The 12,641-nt window shown below is 30.3% G+C and overlaps 1 protein-coding gene across 2 annotated transcripts in view; it reads left to right on the forward strand.

Moving 5' to 3' along the window:
* The first annotated feature begins 4,487 nt into the window (after nucleotides 1–4,487).
* The window catches only part of LOC129913288 (endothelin-converting enzyme 2), a 78,391-nt gene continuing 70,237 nt past the window's right edge, over nucleotides 4,488–12,641 (forward strand). Inside the window, exon 1 of one of the 2 annotated variants that reach the window (XM_055991872.1) lies at nucleotides 4,488–5,284. In XM_055991872.1, the coding sequence (XP_055847847.1) occupies nucleotides 5,021–5,284 (264 nt within the window). In that variant the 5' untranslated portion in view covers nucleotides 4,488–5,020. The remainder of the gene's footprint in view (nucleotides 5,285–12,641) is intronic. The other variant, XM_055991873.1, reaches the window with a different exon arrangement.

The following is a 12,641-nucleotide window of genomic DNA, read 5'->3' on the forward strand; positions in this document are numbered from 1 at the left end:
GCTTATTTTAAAAATACTAAATAAAAAAAAGAAACAGTAATTTTTAGCAAATATTAAATTAATACAAACTATGTAATAAGATAAATTTAATTAATGATCTTACAAGCACAATGTTGCTTACTTTATTTTATTTTTGTCTATAAATCATTTTCTAATTTTAAATCTTTTAAAATCTCAAATTAGTAAAAAAAAAATACAAAACTAAAATCTGTTAAGCTGTAGCGTCTTATTAAATGTAAACAAAATATTTATATTATATATTTATATATAAGAATAAGACATAATATTTTTTATACTTGTATATTTTTAAAACTCACATACAAAATATTTTGAACAAAAACAAAAGAATAAATTGCCATTTAAATTCGCTTTAGATGGATTTGAAATAAATTAAGAACAAAATAAAAAAAATTGCATTAAAATTAATAAATAGGCTTAAAATGACTTAATAGATAAAAATAAAAAAATATTATATAAAGTTGAAAAAATTAATTAAAACAAATAATAAAAAAAAACCTTATAAGTGCACAAATTTTTAATTATAATTAGTTCTATATTTTAACATGACATTTTCATGTTTTTGTTTAAAGTTTAATATAACTTATTAAATAATTAAAGAGAAGAATATAATTACAAATAAATATAAAAAACACTGCACAATCAAAAGCTACATAAATACAATGAAAATTTTATCAAAATGTATAATTAATAATTTTATTAAAGTTTATGCTTAAAATTGTGTAAAAATAAAAATTACATGATTTAAATATAAAATGAGTTTTAGAATGCGTTATGTTTTTGTCATTACGCTGGTTTAACTGTATTATATTATTATAATAATATTTGAAATTTAATACAAATTTTGTGAGACTAATAAATTAAAATTCTAATTGAATAAAGCAAGATTTTCAACTGCAAACTTAAGTTTTATTATTTTTAATGAACTTGCTGGATAAATCGAGGTTTGATTCTTAATGAAATCTTATGGAATAGATTTTGAGTTCGAATTTAAAAGCAAAACAAAGAAAAAAAGGAGGCCTTTCTTCAAGATTAAGGATTCTAAGTCCCGATTTCTGTGGTATTTGGTATAAACATAATAACTACCATAATACTAGTTTTTAATTTATGGCTTTCAAATGTTTATTAAAATGTTGTTAAACAGCTTTTGAACGTATTGAAATAAATAAATGCAGTCACATCTAAACGTATGTTCAGTTTTCATAGTGAGAATATAGAGAAAAAGTATAAATGAAGTGTACTTATTTGGAATGCATTTATCGTGTTTACAGATTCAAATTTTGCTTTAAAAAAAAAAAAAAAAATACTTCCAATCTAGAATATACCTAATATAGTATGGGTAAGTAAGCATAATCTCCCTAAATTGGGGAAATTTTATTTGAGAAGATGTTTGTGTATGTCCTTTCTCATACTTGCAGGGAAGTTTCCTGTGTTATCAAATTACAGTGAAGATGATGAATTTTTTTAAAATCAAAATCGTTGGGTAAAGCTATTTTGAGAAAAGTTTTGGTCGTATGACTAAAGAAAAATTAAATTTTCTCTAAGGAACGATCAAAAACTCTTAACTACAAAGTTTGAATTAACCCAACTCAAATGCTTAAAAAAAAAAAACAAAAATTTATGATATGTGAGAGAGTTAAATTTTGTATTTAATTTTTTTCTAAATGTTGGGGTTATTCGATTTCTAAGAGCGGTTTTCGTTTGGTCATGCGGATTTGTCTGGGGGTCTATTACGTAATACGAAACGAGCGGCAAGTCAACGACACTGAAGTAAACGATAGTCACGACAAAGAGCGATTATGTAAAACGAGAAAGTCGTTTGGCCAAATTAAACAAAAAAAAAAAAATATTTTTTTTGAGGCTCACATGAATTGAATCATTTATTTGCAAAACATGATAAGTCCATGATTTTAAATTTTTCAGGAGAAGAAAAAAACGTTCTATTTTCTTTTAATATGAGTAGAAAAATTTATAAAAAATATATTCTATAGAACTCTTGCCTAGCTACAAAAAAACCGTTTCGTTTTTAATTTTTGGATCGATAGCTCAAAATATAAAAAATAAAAACGCTTTTGGACTTATCATACTTTGAAAATAAACGGATGTGAAATTAGTTTTTAAATGGATATGCAATTTTGCTTTTAGCTCCAATCTATCAAACAATTGTATTTGAGAATAAAATACAATGTCCGGACTGCTTATTTAACTTTAAAGTAGCTTTAAACTTAAGATTTTCAGCCAGTAGCCTAATATAGCATTTACACATAAAGAAGCTGTTGTTTATTTTCAAAAGATAATAAGTCCGGGACTTATTCTGTTTTCGATACTAAAAAAATATTTCGCGGAGCTATAAAATCGGATATAGATGGAGTAGATACTTCATATTTTAAAGACAGACGTGGTTGTCCCTGGAGTACAAATTTAGTCAAAAAAACGAATTTTGAAAAAAAGTGGACTTATCATGTTTTGCAAATAAATGATTCAATTCTACCAGCAAACGCAATAATATTATGACAGTTAAACGAGAACGAAAGCTAAACGATAGGTAAATGGCAGTCGTAAAGATTAACGAGTATCGTTGAAGTTAAACGATTATCGTAATACGTAGTCGCATTTCAACGAAAACGAAGTAGTTTCAACGATAATCGTTTTACAAAATAGGGCCCCTGGAATTACTTCAAATGACTCTAAGACTCAATATAAGTTCAAGTGACCTCAACTCCAAAAATTAATAAAGCGTTTCGCCCAGGTACGACAGTGGGCTCATCAGTTAGATCTGTCGTACCCTTACTAAGACGCCTTATTTTGGTCGATGTTTACCGACACTATATAAAACTCACAGCATGAATATACTGTGAATTATAATATTCTAAGGGAATTTGTTTAAATTCAGACACTTAGAAAATGTATGCCCGTGGTCAGGCTTATATAATAAGGGTACGACAGATCTAACTGATGAGCCCACTGTCGTACCTGGGCGAAACGCTTTATTAATTTTTGGAGTTGAGGTCACTTGAACTTATATTGAATTATATTCAATCACTCCACTTAAAATAAAAATAATTTTAATAATTTTTTATTATTTTTGTTATTTTTTTCTTCGTTATTGATTCTAAGACTGTTCGTTTGGCAAAAAAAATAACAGTTCTAACTCTGAAAAGAAAAGAAAATCGATTCCAAGTTTGAAGACGGAATTTCAAATAATTTTTATTCCAAATCGTTAATTTTAAATAATTTTGTTTGATTTATGGAGGAGGGAGGACAATTGTTAGCTTGATTAAATAAATTAAAAAAAATAAAAATGAATGGTAACTGAATTTAAGGAAAGATTAATTTGGGGCCAAACAAAATTATTTTTTTTATTTATTTTGACCGATGTAGTAGTGTTTGACGATTTTATATTACAAACACACAGATGCAATGGCTTAAGAATCAGAAAAAGGGATTAAAATTTGTTCGTTTGGCTTTCGGATTCGGGTAATTCCGGACAGTCCTAAGAATTACGAAAAGAAAGCGCTATAAAATTCCTTATTTCTAAATTCTATATTCTTAAATTATGAAAATTCCAAATTTTCAAAATTTTGTGCGCACTTTTTTTACGAAAAATTTTTCTTTTATCATTTACACAATTTTGGGATATAGAATGAAAAACGTTGTGAATTTTAATTTCTAATCTAAACACATTTAAAGAATCAAAACAATCTGAATTATAGATTTGCAGTGTTTTGAAATACAAAATTTACTATTTACCTAAAGAATTTCTGAACACCGAATTTTAAATAAAGAATAAGAAATATGAAATTCAGGAATACGTTCAATACTTATACAGAATTTTTGGAGTTCACAAACCAAAATTTTATTTTTTTTAAATTCCTCGAATTCAAATTTCCTTTTGTTGTTTTTTAATTTGTAAATCCAAAATTTTGTTTTCCAAAATTAAAATTTTAAATATACAGAATATAAAACTTGCAGATTTTTTAAAAATTTCGGAAAACAGAGTTTTGCAATCAAATTGGCAATTACAGAATTATGCCTCCACCCGGCATTAAAGGAAGGAATTAATAATACATCTTTGGGTAAATCAGTCAATATATTTATTCATTAAACAACGAGCATAGTGATGTTAAATCGTCTCTGTCACTAATATTCAAAATATAAATGAACAATATTTGTATTTTTTTCTTAAAAATCAATTCTATTTCCGGTTGATGAATGGACTATAAGCTTATCAACCCAAAAACCTTATTAAGCTTAAAGCTTTTTTATATCCACCACAATCATCCCCCAGTTTTTTTTTTTTTAAATTTTTGTTTTCCTTCCTTTTTTTGAATCTTCTACAACTACAATCTGCCATTTAACATTATCAACACACAAAACAGCTGAAATTGGTGAGTTTGCGATTTAGCATCCTCCATACACAACAATCTTAACAAAAATCCACCATTCCAGATAGAAATGTCAACTCGTCTCTCGTTTGCATATACCCGCACATATAAAAACACAAGGGTCAGCTTGAAAGTTCTTAGTTTCCTAACAATTTTCACACAATTTTCACAAAAACCCAAAAGTTGCGGTCTCAAAAAAAAGAACGGGCTTTTTTTGCTGCTGCTATATTTTGTATATCAATTTGTTGTTTTATATTTTTCTTTTCATCTAAAATTTCCTGTGCGGGTATAAAAATATTGCAGATAGTTTTCCAAAATAATATCTTTTTCAAGCATTTTTCAAAGCTGTGATAAAGTTCAAGTGAAAAAGAAAATAGTTCCAAATCCTTTTTTTCCGTGAAAATATAAAGTGGAAAAAAAAAATAAATCATGTTTATCCCTCGAGGCTGATTGTCCTTACTATACACAAAGAGGTTTTCTTTGAATAAATCATTTTGTGCTAAAAAACCAATCCCGGAAATAAGAGTTCTTATTCGTTCTTCTTTGGTTTTTTTTTCTTTTTTTTTTACTTTCAACATTTTCAATGTATTCGAGTTCATAGTTATTTCAAGTGCATCATGACAGTGGACATAACATCAAGGAGCTTGATTGGGGGTGGCATAGCTGCGGCTACAAATGGCCGTAGTGCTGGCGGTATTACGGGTGGCACCACCAGCAGTACGGGTGTCCCCAATCCCACAGGGGGTTGCAACACAGCACTGCTGCAAAAGCAAATGTCATTCAAGAGCAGTGTTGGTGCAGCAGGCCAGATATCAAAGGCCGACGAAATTGAAGTAATTGAAAGTGGCAACGCCGATGGAGCTCACGCGCGATATCGCAAGGTGAGTAACCTCTAAAGCACCCTTTATAAAACATCCGCTGTATTGTAAAAAAAAAAATCGAAAAACCAAATCAGGCAAAATATTTATAAATAGCGCCGCGACGACGTGTAAACATCAAAACTATCTTCTACCACCTCCGTCGTCGTCGTCGCTGGACAAAATAGAAACAAAAGAAAATAAAAATACAAAAAAAAAAAAAAAAAACAAGTATACGCCAGATGGTCCCGATTAAAAGTCAAACAAATCGAATGAGAAATGACTTCACAGTCTGGGCTATAAATTGGAAATGAGTGGGATTCTCTATTGACTTTAGTCAAATTTATTGAAATGCGGCATCTTGGCCCGACATTGTATATTCTAAGATGCCGTTAATACGCGGAACGTTCAGCCGATCCAATTAGTAGCTAACAATGGGAATTCAATTCTCGCGCGCATTATACTCCCGCATAAATGTGCCTCCAAACTGCCCGCGCCAACCCCTGCGACAACGTTTGTCGCCACAAATTTTGTTATGTAACATTCACCCTAAAGTATTGATCGTTGATTTTGTTCCATAAGCGTGTATCAAAGAACGTCTACTCTGTTTAGAGAGACTCCATGGGTTGTATTTTTTTTATTTTCACCTCAGCCCCATTCTCCTCTCCACCCGTCATCCATATTTTTATATTGTTGGTTTGGTTGTATGGTGCGCCGGCATGTCTCTAGGATTTTCTTTCTCTTTTTCTGTTGGTTGTGCCTCTTGAAGTTTATAGTTTAGTGCAGGGGGGGCGGTGGGTGGGGAGGGTTACATTTAGGATGTTTTGAAGCCACTTCTGGTCGTCCTCGCAAAATATGCTGGCATTGAAATCAAGATGCTAACCCACGACAACGACGAAGGCAAAAATTATAAGACGTAAAAGAGGCTGCTCTGTGTGTGCAGGTGAATTTCATAATTCTCAGGTACCTATAATATAGGTCCTATATACCATCCAGGTAGTTATTAATAAAATTAAATTTTTCTCAAGAACTCTTGGTAGACGAAGAGTCACCGACAAAGATATTTATACTTCGTTTGGGTAACGAAAATGTTTGGTCCTGTTGTAACTTAAGTTATGATAGTAAATCCTAAGGTCCAGTATTGGATATGTGGTTGTTAGTGATTTCAGAAGGGACAAAGAAAATAAATATGAAAAATATACATAGGCATATTATAATATAATATAATTGATTATAACACTGGTTTACAAGGGTTTTGTTGCCGAAACAAAAATATACTTTTCTGAAGGTTTTCGGTGTGCTGAACTCTAATCCGAAGTCAGAAACAACTAATCAGCTCCCGTTTTTGAGATATTACAGTTAGAAAATGCAAAAAAACTTTCTTTTGAGTTCTTCGGACCTTATTCTTTTGTATAAGGAAAATTGTTTGAGCATATTTAATAACCGCGGTTTCTATAAGAACTGTTTTCCATCTATCGATACCTGTTTAAATCATTGCAATATCTTTTGTATTGCCCGAGATATCTTAAAATAAAGTAAGTGGGTTTGGCTTCATATATCACAAAGGAGATAATGACGTTATACAATTTATAAAAATACCAAACAAATGAGGATATCTTGGGCAGTAAAAAAGATATCGGAAAGATTTAAACAGATTTAAAAAGGTGGTAAATATTTCTTAAAAAACTGTTAACCCTTAAACCCTACCCATCCCGGGAGAGACACTATTACTACCCTGGGGTTCAGGAGACCCCAAAAGGTTTTTGGCCAAATTAATTAAAAAAATTAATTTAACAAAAAATTTTATTTATTAATAAAATAGTTTTATATGTTTTAAAATATAAAATGTTATAAAAATTTGTGTTGAGGCACATTTGACACACTGAGTGGCTATGTTCCGAACAGAGTGCATTTCTGCAACTGCTGCACCTTATTTTCGTCTTGAGGTCCTTTTATCGTGGACAGATGACAAATCCTTTTTTTGTGGTTAGAGTAGATGTTTACTGAGGTACTGGCCGCTTTTTTTTTTAAATTTCTCTAATAAGTACCTGGAGATTGGTTGGCAAAGTTGCCCATATAATTCTTGTGTTTTCGAACCAAAATCGAAAAACAAAACGAGAACACAGACGTAATAACACTTGCATACAGCAGTGATAATAAAAGAAATATTAGATACAGTGAAAACGCTCTTTAAAAGTAATAAAAACCTTAATAACCCATTAAAGAAATTCAAAAACAATCCGCCGAATTATCAAAATAAACTTTCACAATTACTACCCTGGGGTCTACGGGACCCCAGACAGTGGATATCTTGAGCTGTACAACTTGGAAAGGAATAAATGACTAATTTTTAGATGGCTACTTCGTTAATTAGAGAATTCTTAAAGTTTCGGCGGCGTCTATTACTTATTTTTTGTAAAATTCAGAAAAATGTATGTTTGCAGTGTCGCTGGACCCCAGGGTAGGGTTTAAGGGTTAATAAAAATGATCAAACAATTTTCCTTATATAAAAGAATAAGGTCCGAAGTGCTGCATTTTCTAACGGTAATATTTCAAAAACGGGAGCTGATTAATTTTGTTTAACCTCGGATCGAGTTAAGCACACCGCAGAACTTCAGAAAAGTATATTTTTGTTTCGGCAACAAAAAAAATGTTTAATTTTGTTAACCAGTGTAATATAATATAATTGATGACGGCTTATTATTTTTTTTTGCTGTAGCCCATCAATAATAATAATGGTGTAATTACATAATACATACATAAAAACTAAAACTTAGGCCCAATTTATTGACTCTCCATTAAACTTAAATCGCCATTAAAAAAGAGAATTTTAAAATTAAAAACAAAATTCGTTTAATTCAGTCTCTGTTAAGAATATTTTTGAAGTTTGACATCATTAACTGATTGAGCATTAAATTTAAAAGTCCTTTTAGTTAAAAAGCCAAATTCGACCTTTTAAGAGGGATTTTTAGAGCAAATGGAGGTTTAAAAAAGGATTTCTATTTATTCACTCTCCGTTAGCGTCAAATGTCATTTCAGTTATTATTTCATTATTTTTTTTATTTGAAAAAAAACTTGTTCGTGAAATAAGCTAAGAAATCATGTAAACAAAAACAAAAATTATGTATGTACATTAACAGTCCAAAATAGAATATTTTTGTAGGGACATATGTAGGTATTTATTCATAGATATTTATTCCATAAAAAAGTAACAATTTAAAATGACTACGGCTCGCCAGAAATTTTTTTCTATGGGCATGAGGGTTAAATAGACAACACTTCATTTATGATTTTTCTCATCTACTTCGCCGAGCCCAGAAGAAGCATATATAGTAATAGATCTACCAGAAACTAGATCTTCTCCACTTCAAAAGAATCACGAGGTTAAACTAATGAGATGCTACATAATGTAATCATCCCAAAACATTGCAATTGTAACTTTGTCTTTGGTTACCACTAATGGTACATATATCGTTACTCTCGTCTGTGTGCTTTCGCCTGGCGTTTTTGGCTCCAAAATACTTACGGGCCATAGCTTTTATGTTTTTTGTATTGTTTTTCCTTTCTTCACATTTTCAAATCTAAGAAAATTTGATTTGACAAATTTCTGCTTTTGACAGTTTTATTTTTCAAAAACTAAAAAATCCCTAGGATATTTTTAATGAAGTTTTAAATTTAAAGTTTCCATTAAAAGTAAAGACTTTAACTAAAGTAGAGTGAATTAAATGAATTTTTTAATGATGTATACTTAAAGGCGTCAATAGTTAACAACGCTGTTAACTAAAACGATAAATTTCAAAATTTAATGGAGGCTCAATAAATTGGCCCTTAGTGTTGTTTACATAAATTAAATCGTTTTAATTTTATTATTTTCTATATTATGCCACCATTAGTGTTCCTGATTAAAGTTTTTAAAAATGCTTCATTGTACAAAAGTGGAGAGTGTTGGTGTTTGGAATTGACCAATTGTGCTCGTTTTAGAATAAGGCTTTTGTTTTAATATATTTAGAGTACAAGAATTAATTTTTACCACTTTTAACAATGCCTCGAGATACGATCTATCAAATTGTGAAGAAATAATTGAAAATACGGTCGTATTTCAGCTTAATCTAAACTCAAGGCCTATCACTGTCAGACTTGAGGTTTTGTTACTGTCCTTACAATTTCTTCAAAATTTTTAACAAATTTTTAGCCGGATTGGGTCAGGGCCTTGTGCTGTCTAAAACTTCTGATTTCCGAAGCAATATTTGACAATTTTAAAGATTTTGGTATAGGGTCTTAATTAAGTTGCAAAATTATATCAAATAACACTTAGTCTTCTGTTGCCAAAAAACTTGATAAATTGTATCGTTTTATGTCTAGATAAATTCACTTGTTCATTATTTTTTCAAAATGAGCTTAAAATCCGCAATATATCACAGCAAAAGATCCTGGAATCCATCATAATTTATGTCCGTTCTATAAACTTGATACTGTTGAAATGTTTTTTCCAGTTTTGGCTAGTAACTAAATCTGCATTCTATTTCTGATCTTTAAATTTAAATTTATCTCGTCAATCCAATCTACATTTTCCCATTGCTTAATGGTTAAGTTTTTGGGGCTTTAGGGTAAAAGTTTATCTAGCCCTATGATTTTTGACTAAAATCAAGGTTCAGTGATGTTCTGTTTGAGTTTTTAGAAGCAGTTTTCACCTATCTTTGATAAGATTTGAAGACAGGATAAACATTTCATTTTTTAACTATTTTGAATTCTATTATTTCGAAAACAAATGATTAAAACAGCTCGATTTAAAAATTAAATTGAAAAGAAAAAATCTTGAACGCCTCACCACCGCTGCACCACCGCCGTTTGCAGGAATTTTCGCCACACCCACCGCCACACCACGACTGCAGCACGTCCGCACTATTTCAAAAATGCACAGTGTGCAAAAAAGCACAGTTTTCAAAAAAAAAATGTTGATGAAAACCGAAAAAATTAGAAATCTTTTTCCAGTTCTTTTTTCCATAAAACAGACAAACTTGGCTTCAGAGTTGCATGTAACTTTTGCTTGGAAAGTTTTGGAACACAATCAAATCGATTAAGGTTTGTGAGGCAAAATCAAAAAACCATGTCAAAGCGTTTTTCATAATTTTTTAAAAATTCCTCCGTTCTTGAAATATAACCGTTATAAAAAACCTTTTTTTTGCATTTTATAACGGTAGTATGTATTTCAGCAACCCAAAAACCTCTATATTTTGATTCTTGTGGACAAAAAATTTAATTTGTTTGGCCAGTGCTGTTTCTGAGTCAAACCCCTACTTAAATTTTAAATATGTATCTTCGGCAGTAAAAGCGATATTGGAAAGACTTAAACATTTTTTGGAAGAATAATACTAGTTCTTACAAATTTATTCATAATGAGTTACCTCACATAAAAACAAAACCTCGAAAACAGCCAAAATGTCGTTTTTTGGCATATTATAAAAGTAATATTTCAAAAACGGAGGCCAATAAAAATTTTCTGATATCAGGTTCAAGTTCAGCGCATTAAAAACCTTTTGAAAAGTATATCTTGGTTCTTGTGGCAAAAAAAAGTTCAATTTTGTTCACCAGTGTAATAAATACATAACTTCGACCTCATACGAGCATTTTGCATTTTTTGACTAAATGCCAGCTTTTTGGTCGTATTGCCCCAGTGTGCGTCGGTCAGAACGTCCATGTGTACTTATCTCCACTGCCTTAAAGGGTAAACTTAATTTCTTAAAATTCGGTACACATTATTTTTATAAGGGAAACAGAAGGAAGTATGAAACCAAAGTAATTTGGACAGAGTTATGCGAGTTAAGGACATGAAAAACCAAAGTTATGAAAAGCTAGAGCTATGAAAAATGGGTTCAAAAATGACTTCAATAAATTTAAAAAAAAAAAAAAAAACTATTTTTTTTAAGAAAACTCTTTATTTTTTTGAAAATTAATATTTAAGAAAATAAAAAATAAATATACTTATATATTTGCTTATTACATGCATTATTAAGAATTCATGAAAGTTCCTTAACAATATTTTCCATAGAATAAAACGAATCCAAATATTCATTGCAAACATTAAAATTAAATTCAGGATTCTGTTCAATATAATATCCTCGGCCAACTAGCTCCAAATCAATCGATTCATTTGCAAACTTCTTCAACTGATTAAAAGAAACCGATTTATTAACTTGTCTCAATCTTATACTCCATAATCCATAAGGACTGAGAAATGTGTGACTATCTCGAATAGTATTATACACCTCATTTGGATCTTCGTTCTTGTTAAGATTGTAAGATATTGTAATAGCGTCATCAAATGATATGAAATAGTATCGTTCCCCACAACGATAGTAATTATTACCAACTAAAGTCATTGTCAGGCCAAAGTTTCGCAGCAAAGAATTGAAATTATTTTGAAAACTATCATTTTTAAATTTTAAGTTTAATCCAATTTCATTGAATTTTACCGAATTGTAATTCAATCCTTTAGATATGTCAGCCTTCATTAAGATCTCCGATCCATTTAACAATTTTTGGATTTCATCCTGAATAGTGTCATGATTCCAGGCGTAGAATGGCAAAGACCCAACATCATTGCTGTTAAAAACATTTCTATTGTGAATGAATTTGCTATAGTCACTTATTGTCGCCTCACTTTCATCAATATGATATTTCATTTCTCTAATTCTGTCAATAATATTCAACCTTAATGACTCAATATCATTGAGCTTCAAGTCGGCAGGAAGTTGAAATTTCTGCATAACATGAGCGGCAAATGGAAAATAATGTTGTTTGAATGCTTGCAATGCAATGCCGTATTTTTCAAATAATATATTCGATTGTATTAGTAAATTCAGGCTATTTAGTGCCTGACTTAATTCAGAGTCAGTCACTTGAATGCTCATCACTGGTGCTGATACAATATGAGCCATATAATTGGCTTGTTTGACACTGTCCGAGTAGGAATCAATGCGATCATAAATGTCAATTAGAATAGAAAATCCTTCATCAATCTTCTCCATGAAACGCATTAAATCAGTCTGAAGTTCGTGACTCATCTTGTGGGTGAATTTTTGTAGCATTGATTTAACATCTTTTAAAGTAGATCTTACTGTCCATTTATTAAGATCCAATTTAGCATGTGATGATCCATTTGACGAAGTTTCCATTTCATTGATAGTTTCTTCGATATGTCGTAGATCAGGAATTACTATTTCGTACACTTGATTTTCCAATTTTTCAATGACTTTTAATTCATCACTATATTCAAAAATTTGTTTATTGATTTTTGATATCTCCCCTTCGTCATTTTCTATTTTTTGCCAAAAGCTAAATGCTACTTCGGCACTATTTAAAACAGATTGCACATCATTGA

The sequence above is a fragment of the Episyrphus balteatus genome, chromosome 3, assembly GCF_945859705.1.
Source record: "Episyrphus balteatus chromosome 3, idEpiBalt1.1, whole genome shotgun sequence".
In the NCBI taxonomy this organism is placed as follows: Eukaryota; Metazoa; Arthropoda; class Insecta; order Diptera; family Syrphidae; genus Episyrphus; species Episyrphus balteatus.